At 55.8% G+C, this 19,827-nt stretch overlaps 1 protein-coding gene across 1 annotated transcript; it reads left to right on the top strand.

Moving 5' to 3' along the window:
- The first annotated feature begins 4,227 nt into the window (after positions 1-4,227).
- On the top strand, positions 4,228-8,541 carry Neurod2 (neuronal differentiation 2). Its single transcript, XM_090350757.1, has 2 exons — positions 4,228-4,559; positions 5,671-8,541. The coding sequence occupies exon 2, from the start codon at positions 5,676-5,678 to the stop codon at positions 6,825-6,827; it is 1,152 nt and encodes a 383-aa protein (XP_090206883.1). The 5' UTR covers positions 4,228-4,559; positions 5,671-5,675; the 3' UTR covers positions 6,828-8,541.
- The last annotated feature ends 11,286 nt before the right edge of the window (positions 8,542-19,827 follow it).

The following is a 19,827-nucleotide window of genomic DNA, read 5'->3' as shown; positions in this document are numbered from 1 at the left end:
TATTAGTAGTGAGCTGGAGGTCAGGACACGAGGGTCGGCTGGGAAGGGTTGGGGGGGGCCTACACCCTATCAAGCTCCCCTCCCCCCTCCCCGTGGCACCACAAGGCACGCAGCCGCATATCACCCGTGCCAGCCCTCACCTCCCGGCAACGTCGCCGCATTCTCAGCCACGCCATCTGGCGTGCCCGCCGCTCCCCGGCACACTGCGGCGGGCGGGGGAGGGGGCAGCAGGGCAGGTGCCCACCCTGGAGCCAGGAGGAAGCTGCAGGTCTCCCTCCCCCAGCATCCTTTGGACTTGAGGTGGGGTGGGAGGGGGGAGGGCTGGGAAAAGGGATGGCAGGTGCTTTGATGCTTCAGGAGCAGCTTTGGGCACTGGCTGGGCAGTGCCAGGCTGCCCCTCCCATCTCCCCCCACACTGCAGGGACCTTGAGCATCTTTACAACCTTACCCCACATCTCCAGAGCGACAGGGGCTCCTTCTCACCAGGCTCCCCTTTCCCCCCTGGCTTCTCACCTGCCTGCCCTCCTTAGCCAGGGAGGCCCTGGGAGATGGATAGCTGGCTTTGCTCACCAGAGGGGTAGACATCTAGGTCTCACCCACCTGCTCCCCCAGCTTGGTAACTGTGATAGAAAAGTCAAGTCTTCTCACCCACGCTGGCTCATGCCAGTTTTATTTGGGTGGTAGGGGTGAGGAGTGGCTGATTAGCTGCTCTTCTGGGTGTCAGAATGGAGAGGAACAGTTAAAGACTCCCTGTGGATGTATTTATTTGGGGGGGGGAGGTAAGAGGAACATTTCTAGAACATTCTTACCATCCCCAGAGCAAGTCCCCTAGAGTGTTCGGAAATGACCCATGTCCTCTCTTCCTCCCTTTCTATGGCTTGTCCACACTCCCAGCCACGTCAACCCTGCCCCTCAGGGTCCAGACTGTACAAAATGGCTGTCGCCCCTCCGAGGCAGCCATTTTAGGTGCCCAGACTGTGGCCTCCCTTGGGAAGGGGCTATGTCTCCATGGGAACCTCAGACCCCCGACTCTCTGCTCCCTTTCTAAGGAGCAGGCAGCAGCAGTGGGTTTTTCCAGGCCTGGAGGAGGTGCCTCCCCCTAACCTCCTTTTATTTTTTTTCTTCCTCTCAGAGACCTAGAGGGGACCAGGCCCCTTACCAACTCCCTTCCTCCAATGCCATGGGGAGGAACAGATGGGATCTCTGGGTGTCCTTCTTTCCTCTCCTCTCCTTCCATTTCTGGCTCTTTCTGTCTCTGTCACAGCATCTCTGCATCTCTAGGAGCACAGGGAGCAATGCGCATGTCCCTGTATGTTCATGCTCGTTTCTGTGTACATGGACACACGTGTTGTACCTCTTTCAGGCCCATGTCTGAAGCAGGCCCATCCCACACCTCCCTCTGTTCCAGTTTCCCCCTGGTTTTTATTGTATCTTCTAAAAAAAAGTTGAAATGTGTCGAGTGAGAAAAACTTGTTCCATTTTTTTTTTTCTGAAGGAAGAAAAGACAGCGGGAAACAGGCCCAGAGGGTTGACATTTTGTACCCCCAGTATGGCTCTCCACCTCAGCTTCCTTCTGTGGGAGGTTTGGGGGGGGTCTTCAGATCCAGAGAACAGGGGCTATCCTGCAGGGGGTGGGCAGGAGTAGAAGACCTCACAAAGACTCTGACCCTGAGCAGGGCTCTGTCTCTAGTCTGGAGGGGTCTGTGAGTTAACCCCTGGTGGGTTTAACTAAGCATTCAGAGGTAAAGGGAAAAATGGGGTATATCTTTGTCCCCCAAGAAAGCATTCATTCAATCCAGCCATTAATTTAGCAAAATTTTAGTTTCCATGTAGACAAAGCCTGCTGAATGGAGGGAGGTATGTGCAATAAATTAATATTATAAAGCTTGCTTGCCATTTACACAGTGTCTTAATAAAAATAAGAGCTAGCATTTACTGATGGCTGATTATCCTGTTGACCCTGTGTTCTGCTCATTGCATATATTCCTCTCCTTAGTGCTAACAACAATGCAATTATCCCCATTTTACACATAGGGAAATCAAGGCTGAGGCATGCTCAATGCATGTGGTATTTTTAAAATTTTGAGTAGTGTTTGGGTTCAAAGTCAGGGTCTTGTGCTTGCTAGGCAAGTTCTTTACCACTCAACTACATCCCTAGCCTGGCATAAAGCACTGGCTAGGAACCACAAGCCTAGAGTACCTACCTACACATAACGAAAAATACCATGTGGCCAGAGAATTTTAAAAAGGGGCCACTCATCAAGATTGAGGATCGGGCCAAGGGACACTAAGGTCAGATCAGAGGGGCATCTGATCAGCCCTCCTAAGTCTCTGCCCCATCCAAGAGCCATCCTTTGAGATCTACCCATGTCATGAGCTATCAAGACTATCCGCCACAGGTGAGCTTCACCTCTCCAGGGGCAGGACCCACGACGTGCTTTCCATCCTTGGAGACTACCAAAGTAACTGTGGAATTGTTGAAGGAGCCATGGACTGGGGGAGTCACATACCTGGGTTCTAGACTCAGTTCAGTGTTCACCTGTGTCTTCCTTAGGCAACTTTGTTCCCTTCCACAGACCCCTGTAGAAGGAGAAGGTAAAGCTGCCTTCTGAACTCTCCTCAGCTCATGGCCTCCAAGAATCCCAGTCAGTACCTGCACCCCTCTTTTTCAAGGTCTCTTGATCTAAGTGTGCATCTAGCTCCACGTAGAACCTTATGCAGCCTGCAACATCAAGTCCATGTCTCCTCTGTCTCAGGGTCCCTCTGGAGGCTTCTCCTCAGAGAGACCTGAAAGCATCCATTGGATGAAGGGGGAGCCAGACTTTTGCTCTTCTTTGCACCATGCAGCTTGGCACGTGACTGACGTCTGAACATGTGTGCTGAAAGTCTAATTAAAGTTGGGTGTGCAGGACATCCAGCTCTGAAATACTCAGCTGAAATGTGATATGGGCAAAGGTCCTTCTACGCCTGGCTGTAGCACACACATGTCATCTGAGTGAGGAAGTATATTCATTTTCTGCACCCCAGGATGAGGAACAGGTGTGTGTGTGTGTGTGTGTGTGTGTGTGTGTGTGTGTGTGTGTGTGTGTAAAGCTACCTGTCTCAAATTTCCATTTACATCTGTGTCTGGTCCAGTGTGAGGGTTGAAAGGTGAATTGCAGGATAAAGTAGCCATGTTCTACTTTTCTTTTTCAGGACACCTGTCTCACCTACCTCCCCCTGGTCACTCTGGGGACTTGTGGGCTGTTTTCAGTGTGTTCGTTTTATTTATTTTTTCCAGGGAGTGGAGAATATTTGAGTCTCATCCAGGAAGTCTAGGCAGTTTTCAGCCAGTCCCCTCCTCCTTCCTCAAACAACCAACCATGTCAGAGGCCAGGAGATAAGCAGGGGTGGCACAGTCACCTATCTGGCAGGTGGAGGGAAAAGTGAGGAGGAGGGCTCCAAAGCCCTCCTGGATTGGAAATCCAATATAGATTCCATTCCTCCAGCTCTAGATGGGGGGCACATAGATTTATTTCCTCCCCAACCCAACTCCAACACACATATGCTCCTGACACTCAAGGAAACATCTCTTATCTGCCGACTCCTCAGATAGACACACATGTCCCCACAGACACATGCGTGCACAGGCACACACACACACACACACACACACACCCCACCCCACACGCCCATGCAGAGGCACAGACACCCAGCAAATCTTCCCCTTTCTCTGTCTTTCCCTTGGTTTGAATTTCGTTCAGCCACATATGTTGTGTGTGCGTGAGGGCGGGTGGGGGAGGGGCAGACTGGGATGAGGGATGGCATGGTGCCAACATCTACCTATGGGACTTGGGCCAGGGACACCCCCCACACCACCCTGGAAGGGGGCCTCAGCTGTCCCTTTGTGGTGGAGGGGACCCTCCTGGGGAGTGGGGGCAAGGACTGAGGTCCCTTCTTCACACCCCAGAGTCTGGTCCTGACCCACCTTGGGGGCCTTCCGAGGAGGAAATGGACAGAGCGAGGACCCTGGAGCGAGCGTGGACTTGGTGGACTCCGCTCACCCCCAATTTCCAGCCATGTTACCCGCATTGTTCCCATGTGGGGGGGCTCAATGTCTGAGGGGGGCAACTCCCCCCACCTCCCTCTCAATCCCTGCTTCCCCTGCGTTGGGCGGGGAGGGGAGGGCGGCGGAGATATTTATTTATTTCCTTTATTTATTTAATTTTTTTTTTTTGGAGTAGAGAGTGACAGATGGCGGCGGGTCCCGGGGGAGCCGGCTCTCCCCCAATGCAGACGCATGCCAATCACCGTCTCTCATGTGATAGCTGCTGCCCGTGACGTGCCAAGCCCATATGGCCTGGCATAGAGGCTGGTACCCCGCCTGGTAGAGATGCCACACTCGCTCCGCGGCTCGCATGGCGCTCTGAAGACGCCGGCGCCCGCCGCCTTGAGGAGCCGCTGCCCCCGCTCCCAGAAGATGGGGGAACAATGAACTAGGCGAGAAGATTCCTCTTCTCCCCCCCCTCTCTCTCTTGCCCCCTCCCCCCCCTCCCCTCTCCCCGCGACTCCTCGCGGAGGTAAGTTGTCCGGGAGGGAGCGGGGTCTGACCCGCGGCCCGGGAGGGGGAGCGGCGGGCCGGGCCGGCGCGGGCGTCCCCGCAGTCCGCCCTCCGGGACGGCGCCCCCTCGGCGGGTGGGCACCGCGGGCGCCCGGGTCCTCTCCCCCCGGGGGCTGCGGCTCGCGGGGCTGCGGAGGGAGGCGTTCTCCCGCGGCGGCCCTGGGCGGGCGGGTGGGGGGCAGGACGGGGGGGGGGAGCAGACCGAGATGGGGTCCCTCCCCTGGCTGTCCCGAAGAGACCCACGACCTTTCCCTGCCACCAAAAAAAGAAGAGAAAAAAGAGAGAAGCAAACAAACAAATTTGGATTTTCTCCCATCGATCCCGAAATACAACGAGATCTGAGGAGCCGTGTGGGAGGGAGGCAGTTTGGAGGGGGGAAGGGGGTCCCCGGCCGCCGGGGAGACGGACGGGGCTCGCGGCTCGGTCTCCTCCCCACGCCCGGCGTCTTCCGCCCTCCTCGCCCGGAGCCGGCTCCGGGAGCCGGGGCCGCCAGGGCCCGCCGAGCCCGCTCTCCCGCCTCTGGAATCGGGGCTGCGGGGGTGAGGGCCGGGCCGGGGGCGGCGCGCGGCCAACTTGCAAATTGGATTAGGGAGCGAGGGGTCGGGAGCCGCGGGAGGGGCGGGGGGGGCCGCGCCGGGGGTCCCGGGCCGCCCAGCCGAGCCGCGCCGCGCGCCGCGGGGCAGCCGTCCCCGCCCGCGCGCGCCCAGCCTCTCCGCGGCCTCCCCCGGCGCCCAAGACGCCTCGCCCCTCCGCCGCCCACCGGGTCCCCGCGCCGACCCCCGAGGAGAACGGGGTGTCGCGAGCGGCCCCCCGTTCACGCGAGGGGCGGAGCCGGGGCCCAGCGTTGGGGAGACGGCCTGGGCCGACACCCCGGGCCGGCAGCCCGCGCGGGGCTGGGCCGGCTCTGGGCGGGGCAGGCGGAGGAGGTGGGCGTCCAGGGCCCCCCTGGTAGGAGCCCGCGGGGAGACCGGGGGTGCCGGCGGGTCGGGGGAGGCCCCCCTGGTGACCCGCGCACGCCCCTCACTCTGCGCTGTCTTGTCTTCCCCTTCCCGCCCCCGGGGCTCCCTCAGGCACCATGCTGACCCGCCTGTTCAGCGAGCCCGGCCTCCTCTCGGATGTGCCCAAGTTCGCCAGCTGGGGCGACGGCGACGACGACGAACCGAGGAGCGACAAGGGCGACGCGCCGCCGCCGCAGCCACCGCCTGCGCCCGGGCCGGGGGCTCCGGGGCCCGCTCGGGCCGCCAAGCCAGTTCCCCTCCGTGGAGAAGAGGTACCCGAGGCCACGTTGGCCGAGGTCAAGGAGGAGGGCGAACTGGGGGGCGAAGAGGAGGAGGAAGAGGAGGAGGAAGAAGGGCTGGACGAGGCGGAAGGCGAGCGGCCCAAGAAACGCGGGCCCAAGAAACGCAAGATGACCAAGGCGCGCCTGGAGCGCTCCAAGCTGCGGCGGCAGAAGGCGAACGCGCGCGAGCGCAACCGCATGCACGACCTGAACGCCGCGCTGGACAACCTGCGCAAGGTGGTGCCCTGCTACTCCAAGACGCAGAAGCTGTCCAAGATCGAGACGCTGCGCCTCGCCAAGAACTACATCTGGGCGCTCTCGGAGATCCTGCGCTCCGGGAAGCGGCCCGATCTGGTGTCCTACGTGCAGACTCTGTGCAAGGGTCTGTCCCAGCCCACCACCAACCTGGTGGCCGGCTGCCTGCAGCTCAACTCGCGCAACTTCCTCACGGAGCAGGGCGCCGACGGCGCGGGCCGCTTCCACGGCTCGGGCGGCCCGTTCGCCATGCACCCCTACCCGTACCCGTGCTCGCGCCTGGCCGGCGCGCAGTGCCAGGCGGCCGGCGGCCTGGGCGGCGGCGCGGCGCACGCCCTGCGGACCCACGGCTACTGCGCCGCCTACGAGACGCTGTACGCGGCGGCGGGCGGCGGCGGCGCGAGCCCGGACTACAACAGCTCCGAGTACGAGGGCCCGCTCAGCCCCCCGCTCTGCCTCAACGGCAACTTCTCCCTCAAGCAGGACTCCTCGCCCGACCACGAGAAGAGCTACCACTACTCTATGCACTACTCGGCGCTGCCCGGCTCGCGGCCCGCGGGCCACGGGCTGGTGTTCGGCTCGTCGGCCGTGCGGGGCGGCGTCCACTCGGAGAACCTCCTGTCTTACGATATGCACCTTCACCACGACCGGGGCCCCATGTACGAGGAGCTCAACGCGTTTTTCCATAACTGAGACCTCGCGCCGCCGACCCCTTTCTTTTCTTTCTTTTTTTTTTCTTTTCCCTCTCTGGCCTTTGCCCGCCCCCTGCCCTCGCCTCCGCGCGCCCCCCGACCCCTCGAGCGCCCGGGAACCCCCGGCTACGCTGGCGCCGGGTGCGGGGAGCGAGCGGGCCGCGCCACGCGGCCTCTTCCCCGCGGGTGGCCCGCCCCAAGCGCCTCGCTCTCCCCCGGGGGACTCGCCTTCTCTCCTCCCCCAAGGGGCTCCCCCCTCTTCTTTCCCAGGAAGTCCTTCTCCAGGGACCTCTTTCGGGGCGCTCCCTGGAGACACCCCTCTCCCCGCTCCCGGCATCTTCACTTAGGTTTTCTCCTCCAAGCAGGTCCCGGGGCGTGGGGAAGAGGGCAGGGGCTGGGGATGCGGGTTTCCCCTCTCGTGGTTATTTTTAATGCCATCACCGAGCTGCCGCGGTCGGAAGGAGCGGGGTACCCCCTCTTTCTTGGAGAGGGCGGAAGTCTAAGCGCTCAAGCCCTGGCCTAGGCTGGCCCTCACCCCAACCCGAGTCTCCTCATTCTGCAATTTTTAATTTTGGCGGGAGGGGAATGGGGGTTGAGAGGAAAGACAGAGAGAGAGGTCAAACCAATTTGTAACTAGAACCCATTTTTCCCCCTTTTCCTTTTTTTTTTTAACAAACAAAAATACAAAAAAAATAAAATAAAATTAACATGCTAAGAGGCGACGGAGGCCGAACTCAGAGTCCGGATTGGAGAGAAAACGCAGTAAGAACTTTTAGAAGCAATAAAAGGCAAAAAAAAATTTACTACTACCAATAATAAAAAGACACAAATATCTATGCAAGGAGGTTCTGACAGAGCCTAGAGGCCCGGCCCGGCCCGGGACGCCCCTCCCGGCCGCAGGCCGCCCCGCCCAGCGCGGATCTGTGCACTTTGGTGACCTGGGGGCTGCGCCGCCCCCTCCCCTCCCCAGGTTCTTACAATCAGTGACTCGGAGATTCGGGGCCCCAACGCCACTGCCCTCCCCCCGCCCCGTCCCCGTTGTGCGTCATACTGTTTTTTAAAAAACCTGTTTCCAAATTTGTATGGAATGGCAAACTGTTGGGGGGTCGGTTTGGGAGGGAGGGTTTGCATGAAACACACACACGCACGCACACGCACACACGCACGCGCGCGCGCGCACACACACACACACACACACACCCCACATCACACCGCACATCACACACGCACGCGTCCCGGGACGGAAGGAGGTGGGCTCCCTGGCTCCTCCTCCCCCTCCCTCGCACCCTTCCCCTCTGGGGTGGGGCCCGCATCTGGGGGAAGCCACACCCCGGTCTGGACGGTGCCTCCGTGGGCTCCAGGCACCTGGTGATTTCAGGTGGCTGGAGGAGGTTCTCCCTTTGGCCCTAGACGTCCTCCAGGCTTTTGCCTGCGGGTGGGTGGGGAGGACAGTGGGCTCCTTCTGGAGGCTTTCCCGCCATAGGGACAAAAGGTGAACCTCTCCCCACCAGGGGCAGGGCATCCAGCACCCAAAACACTCACGCAAAAATGCAAACCCACAGGCCAAACACCCACACACTCACCCCCACACACGCAATTTTACCTTCTTCTTGTAGTGAAGATGAGACTCCCGTCGGACACCCGAAGTGCATTGCGTGTTTCTGTTCAGTTTAATGACGATTAATAAATATTTATGTAAATGAGATGCAAATATGGACCCGGTTTCTCACGGTAGCCTCCTTTCATGGGGGGAATGGGAGGGTTGAGCTGGGGCTGGGGGAATGGAGGTGGAGTGTCAAGTAATAGTTCACAGGCTAGAGAGAGGGCCTCCTGGGAGGATTTTCCAGACCACAAGCCCCTCACAGACACCCAGTGGGCACAGCTACATTTGCTGGCCCTCCCGGATGCCCAGCTCAGAAGCACACAGGCACCATGCACTGTCAAATTCACTGGACTGTCGAATCTACTTGCATTCTTTCTTCCCCCAAATTGTTACCTTATTCAAAAACAAGATATCTTTCCATTAGTGATCTAGGAGGGACCAGCTTGTCGTTTGCCAACCCTCTGATCACTAGTGCAAGAAATAAGTGGGTAAAGAATCATTTGAGCCAGACAGGGATATTTTTAAATGTAAGCAGATTATAAGGTCATGAGGATAAAGTATTAATGGAGGAAATCCCTTTCCCATCTTATGTTTGTGTTCCAGAGTGGTGGGGGGAGGGGAACTGACTATTTGAGCTTCAGGAGTGTTCACATTTTGAGGGGTGTGGATGTGGTTGGAGAATCTGTGGTTGGAGGTCTTTGGGGGTGGGGATGACTGAATGTGGAAGGCCACCACGTTAGAATGGGGTTTGACCTAATGGTGAGCAGGCCAGCAGGAACTTCCAATGCATACCTGGATGGGTCTCCTTCTTTTTGGTGTTGTTCAGGACTAAGGAAACCCTTAATGGACTGGGATGAAGGAAGGCCTCCAGGAAGACTCTCCTGCTCAGGCAGTGTCCTTACAATTATTCTTCTCAGCACCTCAGAGGCAGAGGCACTCTGTAGACTTCCCTGAGAAGATCTCTCTCCCTCTTCTCCCCGCTCCTCACACACCCCTTCCCTGGAATATTAGGATCTCAAACATCCCCAACCCAAAGCCTGGATACACTTAGGAGTCCCCCGGATGGGAGTCCCTGGTGCTACTTGCTTTTCCCAAAATACTCTCATTTATTTTGGGGCTGAAATGAGGCATGTGTAGTACTGTTGGACTGAAATGAGACATCAGGATTAAGTCCTGGATTCCCAAATGAGATCTTCCTGACAGAATAGAGAAAGGTAGTTTATAGGAAGTCCTTAGGCCAAAGGTTGAATTGGATTGGTCTGAGCTTGATCCCAGCGGCTGCCTTCCCATGCATCTTCCACTGTTGAGTCTGCGGTGGTCACCGGGCGGCTGGGGGCTGAAAGGAGGCTGGGAGCTGTCCACCCCCAGGGTGCTGATCCGTGTCCGGTCTTTCTCTTTCTGGTTGCAAAGAGAGGCTCTTCCCTGGCTGCAAGAAGCAGAACAGCATGTGCCTCCCCCCCCCCCCAAAGTCCTCTCACGATTCTCCTGTCAGTAGACCAGTCCCAAAGACTCCATAGCAATTCCTTTGCTGGAATTCTCTCAGATTACCTCTCCAGAGTGAGCCCTTTGTCAGTGGAATTCATCCAGTGGGGGGCTAGCTAGTAGGATCTTACAGACCTCAGAATAATCACTCCTATTCTTGAGAGTAAGGTGTTAGCCCCTCTTCTTCCCCCTTCACTTTTGTGGGGAGTGGGGAGCAAGATGCCCACCCCACACCCGAACTTGAAGAAGTCTGGTCCCTGCATGGTGTAGAGCCTGGCCTGGCAGGAGAAATTGGAGAGAAAAGAAACCTATCCCAAGGCCTGCTTCTCATTTTGCCCTGGAAACAAGGTTAACTGGGCTTCTCTCCCACTCAGCTGGTTTTCCAGAACTCGCTCTGAACTCCGGAGCTGGTCAGGATCCAGGTGGCTTGGGGCCGGAAGCAAAGGACCCCTCCACGTGGCTCCCCTGGCCAGACCACAGACTTCTACGTCTCGTTTTTTCCAGTTACCCCATGCAGTTCGCTTTTTTCTGTAGACATATATTCCAGAGCCCCTCACAGGGAAAAAGCAAAAAACCAACGCTGCTGGCCCTTCTCTACCATTGCATCCGTGGTCGCGTGCAGATGGGACGCAGGAGCCTCTTTTAGGGCAGGGATGCTGGAGTTCCTGGCTCGCGGTGAATCCCGCAGACACAGCGGCGGCGTTCCGACTTCCCGATTCCCGACCCTTCCCCCAACACTCCTGCTACTCTGTCTGGCTCCATCCTCCCACCGCCCTCCTCCCCAACACTTAACTTCCCTGGCGAGATGGCGAGATGAGCAGGAGAAGAAGATGTGCACGGACACGCGGCCCCAAACGCCCCCTCACAGATCTCTTTCTCTAGCTGGCTCCCCGGCTCTCGCCGGCTCAGCCTGGAGAAGCTCCGCGAACAGACGGAGGGGGAGGTGAAAAGGGGCCGGCGTGGTGTGGGAGGGGGTGGGAGGAGAAGGCACCGGGAGCACCGTCGCCCTTCTCTCCCTAGCCTGAGCAGCAGGATCTCCAAGCGCTCCCCAGCCGGCTCTCATCAACTCCTGGGCTGCCAAACTGATGGTTGGATCCGGGTTCAATCCGGAGGGCATTTACTCCCCTAGATTTTCCTGTCCTCAGCCCCTGTCCAGCCTTTGGGAAATGATAAACAGAGATCTCTGAGTGCAGGCTATTTGCCTATCTGGCAGGAAAGGGAAAGCAAGCTTTTCCTGCTTTCTCTCCAAGCATTCTAACCTCAGCCCCTCTGCCAGGACTGTCAAGGACCCCAGTGAAACTGCGGCTCCGATTTCATTCCTCTGCAAGTGTGTGTGTATAGGAGGAACGATCCAATAAACTATTGGGGGAAAGTGGGAAAGTTGAGCTCCGTGAGGTTCAGCAACAGGGAAGTCTTGACATGCCAGCTACTGTACTGGGCTGCGCCTGCTTCTGACCTTCTCTTTCCTGGGTGAGTCCACAGCAGGTGAATACAGGACCTGCTGACTGAGGTCAAAGATTTCGTTCTCTTTTGCACAACCATTTCTTCCCCCTTTTCCTTCAGAATATTTAACAGGAAGTCACCTACTCCTAAGGGACTCTGTTGATTTCAAGAGGACACTGTGACTAAGGATGGATCTAGATTCCACAGTTCCATTTTCAAGCACAGACCAAGAGACAGCACAGGCCAAGCCTGGCCTTGGTTTTGAGCTCCAAACCTAAGTGCCCACATGATAATAGAAGAGGATGGCCCAGCAATCCACTCCAAACTTTCCCATCGTGCCCAAGGGGAAAACTTGTTTGCAGGAGAGGTGAAGGTAAAGTGGGAGGGCACTTATTTTCTCTCCCTTCTGGGCCAGGGCAGCTAGCTACTGGCTACAGGCCCAGTGTGGAGGTGACACCTGGAGGATGAGAAATCTTACAGTTCTGTCCTAGTTCTGAGTCCTGGGGTGGTTTCTGCCTTTCCGTACTGCAGCTTCAAAATGTCTCCATGAAGTTTCCCTAGGTGAGCAACACCAAGCACGGGAGCTGGCACCCTGGGAGCCGCTCTGCTTTTGAAATGTGATCCTAAAATCCTCACACAGGGGCTCTGGCCCCAGGAGAGTGGCTGAGAGAGCTGCGACAAGGGCTGGGCTGTTCACAAGACAGCATCAGATTCTGGGCAGGAGACATGCCAGAGCTGAGTTTTTCTAGTCACCCTGATTCCGAAAGAGGAAGCTAGATTGCTCTGAGGAGAGGGGGAAAAGGTACCTTTATGCTCCAGCAGTGACATGGGAGTTGGGGCATGGTACTGGGAGGGAATTTCCTAGGTGTGCACCTAACCTCTCCCCCAAGCTCCCCCAGAGTACAGCCAGGATCCCCAATAACCCAGAGTTCCACATCCAGAGTAGGTCCCTGGTGCTGATTATTCCAACCTCAATCTCTGTTTTGCCTCTCCTTCCTCTCCTCGGAATTAATTGAATTAGGAGTGGGTCTTTCTGGGGCTGCCCTGTCTCCCACCTGAGGCTGCTGCTAGCCAGGAAGCCAAAGCTGCAAGGTTAGGTTCCCACCGTGGCTGCAGAAGCTCACAAGCCCCTTTGGGGACCCGCGTGCCAGTTCCTACCCTCAGCCAAGTCTGCCAAGGGCACAGCTGGGCGGGGTCTGGGCAGTCCGCCCAGCTTGGGACATCTGTTCTCGCCAGAGTCGCATTAAAGGAGAGGGGTGGGGGTGAGGGGGTCTCAGAACCAACCCCTCAAGCCCAGGCCGATATCCCCTTTCTGCATTGCGGTGAGAGGCAAGGGAGGACAGGGACTCCTGCAGTTTTGTCTTCTCCCTTGGGAAGAACTGGGAGAATTGGGGTGGGGTCAGGCTAGGATTTTACTCTTCGCCCTCGCCTCCCCCACCTGCCTCCGCGGGGCAGCAGGGCCCTCCGGCTCCGCCCCAGCCTCTTGGGAGTTCCTGGAGGTGCCCGCGCGGGAATACCACAGAGGCTGCAAGCCCGGAACTGCGGGGAGCAGAACCCATCCCGCTTGCTGCGAACTCCAGCTCGCCTGGCCTCAGAGGCTGGTGCCCCACGCAGTTCAGAGAGAGGGTTAAAAACAACTCAATTAAAATATCAACAACATTTGGGTTTATATGGAAGAGAGGGCGGTGCTTGGGAAAAAAAATCAGAACCACAAAGTCCCTCAGCAAAAACCAAATCCTTAACTACTGATCATTTTTGTAGCAAAAGACAGAAAAATCCCTCAGACATTTCTCCTCAGGTGTCACAGGAAAAAAAGCTCCCCCCTGGCCAAACCCGGAACCCAGATGCACCTTCATCACCCCAGCTCCCTGGCGCAGCGCCCAGGTCACCCCTGCCCACCCTTCACTCGTGTGTTGGTGCCAGTCTGTGCCACTCAGCCGGTGCCCAATGCCCGGTGCCAGGCGCGGGGGGAAGGCGGGGAGGAGCCGAAGCTCCAGCTTAAATTCCATGGCATCTGTTCATTATTATACAGTGAGGATTTTTATATGGACAGCTAAATTAAAGACAGATTTTTGCCAGAATTGCAGATCCCATAAAAATGATGACACAGGATGGGGGCTTTTTTCTTTTTTAAAAAAGAAAAATTAAAACAACAACAACAACAACCTAACAAACCACAATGCAGACCCCTCTGCGTCCCTCTCCTCTGTTGTGACTGAGTTTCTTTGCCATGTTGTTCACCTTTTCTTCTATCAGTTCTGGCTGCCCAGGAAGAAACCAAACCCCAACCGCTTTTCATGCCCACCCTGCTCACAGATGCCCAGTGGCCAGGCCAGCTTGCTCCCACAGTGGTTCAGAATGACCGGGTCAGACTCACAGGAAGCAGGAATCCTGTCTGGTCTGGAAGAGAGTGCCAGAAAGAGACCTTAGCCAAGGGGTTTCACCTCTTTGTGTTCCCAGTTCAAAGGGCAGGCTGCATTTTTAGCTATTCCGCCATAGTTCTGGAAGCAGCTGGTGAGGACTAGGTAAATGGAGCCATCCATCTCCACAGGGACTCGGGATAGCACCCACGTGGTCCCCCTTGCCAGTGGAAAGGGTAGCACGGGAATTGGTTACTCTTAACCGGGCATGATTTGCAATGTGTGGAAGTTCTGGAAGTGTAAATTTCAGAGATTCTAGGAGACTGAAGCCTGCACCTGGGTGACGTTCTAAAACTTGCAAAGATGATCCACTTCTAGAATTCTGCAAAGGTCCTGTGGCTGTGGCGGGGAGAGTGCACTTTCTGGTCTTCTGATTACCTACCAGTACTCAACTCTGAAGCTCTGAGGCAATGTCGCATTCAGAGCCCTTTGGAAAGGTTGGCTGGGCAACCCCACCCCCACCCCAGGAAAACAGAGTCAGGGGTCATTCACGGGGGTTTTAGAAGTTTCCCCTAAAACCAGTGAAAGCTCTTTTATATATATATTTTTTTTCTTTAAAAAACATTTTGGGGCAGAAAAATAAATATCTGTACAGAGCTCTGTGTCCTCCAGACAATTGGTCTGTGTCTGTCTGTGACTCTGTCTGTGTAACTGTCTGCTCATCTCTCCTCGAGCTGACAGAATTCATATCAGAAGAGTGAAGGCAGGGACATCTGTGTGCAGAATGACTGCCTACTCGAACCTGCCAATCGCTCCTGGCACGAGCTGGGTAACAAATGCCTGTTACCTCGGAATGCTGGCGGGTGGGGGGAGACGGGGAGGGCGACTGGCACCACCCGGGCTGCCAAGCCCTGCCAAGGCCCACTGCTGCCCGCGATGGGTCCCGCCCCCCTCCCTGAGCTGGGGGGGGGTCTGCGGAATCGGATTATTTATTAATTAGCAGTGATTAGAAATTTTGGGCATTTCTCCACCAGGGCCAACCCCACGGCTTGCCTCCCCAGGTCTGACCCCCACTCCCCTCTTGCCCTCTTTCAACATTTCCGGATTGACTGGGGGTGGGCGGAGGAGGGGGCGGTGTGTTTCCAGGCGGGGCCGGCGGCCAGTCACTGGGGAGGGGGTGCCTTGTGGAATGCAGGAGAGGGGTTTCTAGACAGAAGAATTCCGTCAAAGTTGCCAAGAGGAGTTTCTGTTGCGAGCGTGAGGGTCTGTGCACAGAGCCTGCGTCGACGTGGTGGAGTGGGGCGGAGATGGAGAGAGGACACCGAGGAGAGCCGGAGGAAAGCCAGGGGGCCAGAGGCTGAGCCGAGAGCCGCCGACCAGCTCCCCAGTTCCGGGAGCGGCGCCGTCCCCTCGCCGGCCTTCCCCGGCGTCCGCGGAGGGCAGGACGCCGGGGGCAGGTCGTGCCTCCGAACCCCAGCAGTCAGGTCGGTGGTGGGCTGGGGAGAGGAGGAGGGCGCCGCCGCCGCAGCCGTGCCAGCTGGGGGGGGGGTGCGGGTATTGCGAAGAGGAGCGGAGAGCACATCTAAAATTCCGAGACATCTGTTCACCCAGGGAGGAGACACAGCTAGCGAGGAGGCAGGGCTCCCTGGACCCCACCCACCCGGCTCTGCAGCCTTTGGGGCCGGGGTGGAAACCCCACCCCAGGGGGCCAGCGCCGGCCCTGAGGGAAAACAAAGCCCGAAAAGGAAGAGCAGAAGAGTCCCAAGCAGTGGAGATGGGGGGCAGGGGTGGGGGAGAAGAGCGCAGGAAAGTGGCCCTACTGATTGGTGGTCCTTAGGGCCCAGGGGAGGGCGGTGGGGCAGAAATACAGACAGAAGAGAGCCTGGGAAGGATGGGAGGTCTGCTGGAATAGGCCCTTCCCCAGAGCCCACAGACACTCCCTCCGAATTCGCGCACACAGACTGACCAGCCCACACTCAGATGTAAATCCTCCTGTCTGTTCTGAGTGCACACACACACACACACACACACACACACACACACACGCACGCACGCACACACGTCTCCATAATTGGTCCCTGGCAAACCCTGTAATTTATCCATTCAAACAACTTTATTGGGTGCCTGGTCTACACAGTGCCCAGGCTGGAAATCACACAGACACCTTCCTGGCCCCAAGCTGTCAAGAGAACACACTCAGGGATGCAAGTGCACAGGCCCCTTGGCTGCCCCTGCACCCACAGATGCCCTGCCACTCTGTTCTTAGTGGATGGTCAGTGCTAGAGGCCAGGATTCCAGTAATAACACCCATCCCCTCATCTAAGAGTGGCTTCCCCAGGGGAAATCCAAGGTCAAGGAGCACCCCCCCCTCCCAGGGGTCACAGACCCACTGTATCCACATACCACTCTTCTAATGCACTCCCTATTGGCAAAAGCCCCATATTCCAGGTTGCACCTGAATAAGCTCCAATTCTACAGCTTACCAAGCCTTGATCACCACCTCTCTATTCCATGCCTTAGCCTGGCACCTGCCCCTGTACCAGGGCTGCCCTAGCTGGACCGGCAGAGGCCAGGCCTCTCAGCTGGGAAATGTCCATGTGGTTGCTACTTAAAAACTGATTTATGAGGCCGTGGCGGCTGTGGAGGCTTGGCCTGCGGTCCTGGTAGTAATCAAGGGCATATGCCCATCTCGCCTGGCACTGCCCAGCTTGTGAGCCCAGCTCTGGCCTCTGCTCTCCTGCTGGGAAGAGAGATTCATAAAGCACCAAGTTTTTTTCCCCCTCCCTCTGAGCCATCTCTTTCTACCTCTACTCTCTTCCCTTTCCTCCCTGCTTCTCCTCTTCCTTTTTCTCTCTCCCTCCTCCTTTTCTCCCTCCTCCTTTCCTCCCTCCCTTCCTCTTCCTTCTCTCCCAAGTGGCATGGACCAGCCTGTGTGCCGGGCTGGCGCTCACAGCTGCAGCCCATCTGCTATGATTGAATGGTGACAGTGATGAGACAGGAGCTAGGGGAAATAGGGGACATGGGGGCTGCCCTGCCACCCCTCACCCTTCCAGTGCCAGCCCCCACATGCTGCTTTGACCTCCAGAAAGAGACCATCCATTTTGCTAGTTCAGGACTATCTCACTCTTCTAAGTAGTAAGGGAATTCCTTTCCATCTAACTAGATTCCTGGAAAGAAAGTGATGGGAAAGGAAGGATCAGTAGCCATTTAAAAAGGGGAAAAGAGAGGAAGGGACTGGAGGAAAAACAAACAAACAAATAAACAAAAAACCAGACTGGAGGGGGACAGCACTGAGTAGGAACATAGCTGGCTCTCCAGGTTGGGCATGAAGGTGCAATGTAGATTCAGAGTTGAACTCCTTGTTGACACCTCCCCCAAATCTTTGAGAACCTTTTGTGGAAAAACTCAATACCCGGTCACCTTGGCTTTCTCTTCAGGAGTAAATCTGAAGATCTAGGAAAGCCCAGTTCTCCATAGTACTCAAAGGAAGACCTGAAAGTTGAACCTCAGGACTTCCCCCACTGATACATTGCAAGGCCAAGATGTAACAACCCACAAAACATGGAACCCAGCATATTTGCTGATTATTATATAGTGGTCATTAATCTATGCATCATACATGAGCTGGTATTCATCGCAAGGAGGTTGGAACTCTCTATACCTATACTACAGACAATGATACTGAGGTACACTAGCCCAGACTGACTTGTCCCTTTCTGGGGCATGACCACTGCCCTTGGGTTTTCTCAAGGCTAGAGCTCTACCACTTGAGCCACAGCACCACTTCTGGCTTTTTTCTATGTAGGTGGTACCAAGGAATTGAACCCAAGTCTTTGTGCATGCTAGGCAAGCACTCTACCACTAGGCCAAACTCGCAGCCCTCTTTTGCTTTTTGATTCCAGTTCTGACTGTTCACCACCCTTAGATCAGTGCTCACTCTTCATTAGCATTTCCCCATGTGTCTTTTTCATCCTGTTCCTGGGAGGCATCTATTGTCCCATCCACCTGGGAGAAAAATCACACATGTGCCTCACCTTCCATGCCAGGGCAGCTACTCCTCACATCCATGGACGAGGACCGCAATGTCTCTTTGCCTGAAGCTCCATTGTGAACAATTACAGGACCAGGTTTATGTTTCAGTCTGATTTGAAGTAGAATCCATCTGGAATATTTCTTTTGCCCTTTCCCAGACACTATAGTCTGTCTGGATATCTCTGGCCTCATGTTCCTACCATTGTCTTAACCTTTCTATTTCTCTAGCCTCTAGCATCTTCCTTTCCCTCTAATTTCTCTATCCCTTCTCATACATCCTTTCTTATCCTCTCTCACTTACTTATATGCTAATCCCCTTTAGTTCTCTCTCTCTCTCTCTCTCTCTCTCTCTCTCTCTCTCTCTCTCTCTCTCTCTCTCTCTCTCTCTCTCTCTCTGTGTGTGTGTGTGTGTGTGTGTGCATGCTCCTACCAGGAGCATGCATATTATGCCCAGTACATTCTACAAATAAGAGGATAATGGTGGGAGGGGTATCCCTACTGTATGGTCTCAGGGGAGAGGAAATTATTAATTTTAATCTCAAGGGAGTAACAGAGAGGGAGAGAGAGGGGGGATGGAGGGACAGGGAGAGAGGAACTCATAATCTGATTCTATGGATAAGCACTAATCAGTCACTAAAACCCTGAAATAACCATAACAAATCCAGATCAACATTGCTGTCCATTTGCCCAAGTCAAATTGGGATAAGAAATCAGATGGAGAACAATCCTTTAGCCATTAATGGATTTTCCCAGTGTCTGTCTTCTTCCCCCAAAGAAGGGGAAGAGAAGGGTAACACTAGAGGGACAACCAAAGGTCACAGGTGAATCATCATGTTTGCCTCAGCATCCTCTACAAACTCTGCCCATTCTTGGCCTTGAACAAAAAGAGTGGGCCAGTGGCTCATGCCTGTAATCCTAGCTTTGGGAGACTGCAATCTGAGGATCATAGTTCAAGGCCAACCCAGGCAGGAAAGTCTGTGAGATCCTTCTCTTCAATTAACCACCAGAAAATCAAAGTGGTGCTGTGGCTCAAAGTAGAGGGAAAGCCTTGAGCACAAAAGCTCAGGGACAGTGCCCAGGCACTGGGTTCAAACTCCATGACCACCATCATCAACCAAAAAGAGAGAGAGGGTGGGGGAGAGAGAGGAAGAAAAGGAAAGAGGGAGAGATGGAAGAAAAAGGATGGACAAATCTTTAAGTTTCATGAAGCTATGCTTTGTCAAGGATTAAAGACTGAGACCATTCTCTGTCCTTACCTCCTTTGCCCAGTTTTAGGGTTCATGGATTTCTTGGATGCTCTGGTAACTCTCAATTCTTCTTGCCTTACCTCTGGATTCCTCTCCCCATCACTCTTTCTCCTTTCCTTTCCTTTTATTTGTGTGCCAGTCCTGGGGTTTGAACTTAAGGTATGGGTGCTGTCCTAAAGCTAATGTTCTACCACTTAAGCCACAATTCTACTTAGAGCTTTTTGGGTGGTTAATTGGAGTTCAATTGGAATCTGTCAAACTTCCTGCGTGGGCTGGCTGTGAACCTCTATCCTCAGATCTCAGCCTCATGAGTAGCATTACAGAAATGAGCCACTGGTACACTGCCTAATATCCAGGTCTCTTTCCCTTTTCGTTCTTCTCTAGGAAAGAGGATCCAATGTTCTAGTTTCAGCACCCTGGACAGAGACACGGGCTGGGGCTTGTCTGGGCTGGTTTGGATTTGCTCCAAATGGTGATCGCCTATGAGTTTCTTTGGGTGGGTGTGAGTGTACCCGAGTCTGTGAACGCCTATCTGTGCCTCTCTGGGGCACACGCCTGTGGGCGTCTCTGGGTGCATCTGTGTGTTTGTATCTGTCTATGCCTTGTCCCCGCCTGCTCCCCGAGTCCCTGGCTGGGAAAGGGGACAGGATGGGGACGCTCCGTTCTGGGGGCGGAGGAGGCAGCGGGTGGCTTGGTACCCCAGCCGGTCCTGGGGGCGTCATCCGTGCCCAGACACACGCCAGGCACCATGTGGCATGTGTGCCAGCCGGCACAGGCTGAGGGCATTCTGCCCGGCTTGAGGGGAGGTAGATGAGACGGAGCAAAAAGGGGTGG

The sequence above is a fragment of the Megascapheus bottae genome, chromosome 17, assembly GCF_031878675.1.
Source record: "Megascapheus bottae isolate mThoBot1 chromosome 17, mThoBot2.hap1, whole genome shotgun sequence".
Taxonomy (NCBI): Eukaryota; Metazoa; Chordata; class Mammalia; order Rodentia; family Geomyidae; genus Megascapheus; species Megascapheus bottae.
This window is presented reverse-complemented; position numbering and strand designations above follow the sequence as displayed.

Excerpts from the sequence above, each read along its gene's own strand:
- Neurod2 (XM_090350757.1), top strand. The coding sequence starts at position 5,676 with ATGCTGACCCGCCTGTTCAGCGAGCCCGGCCTCCTCTCGGATGTGCCC.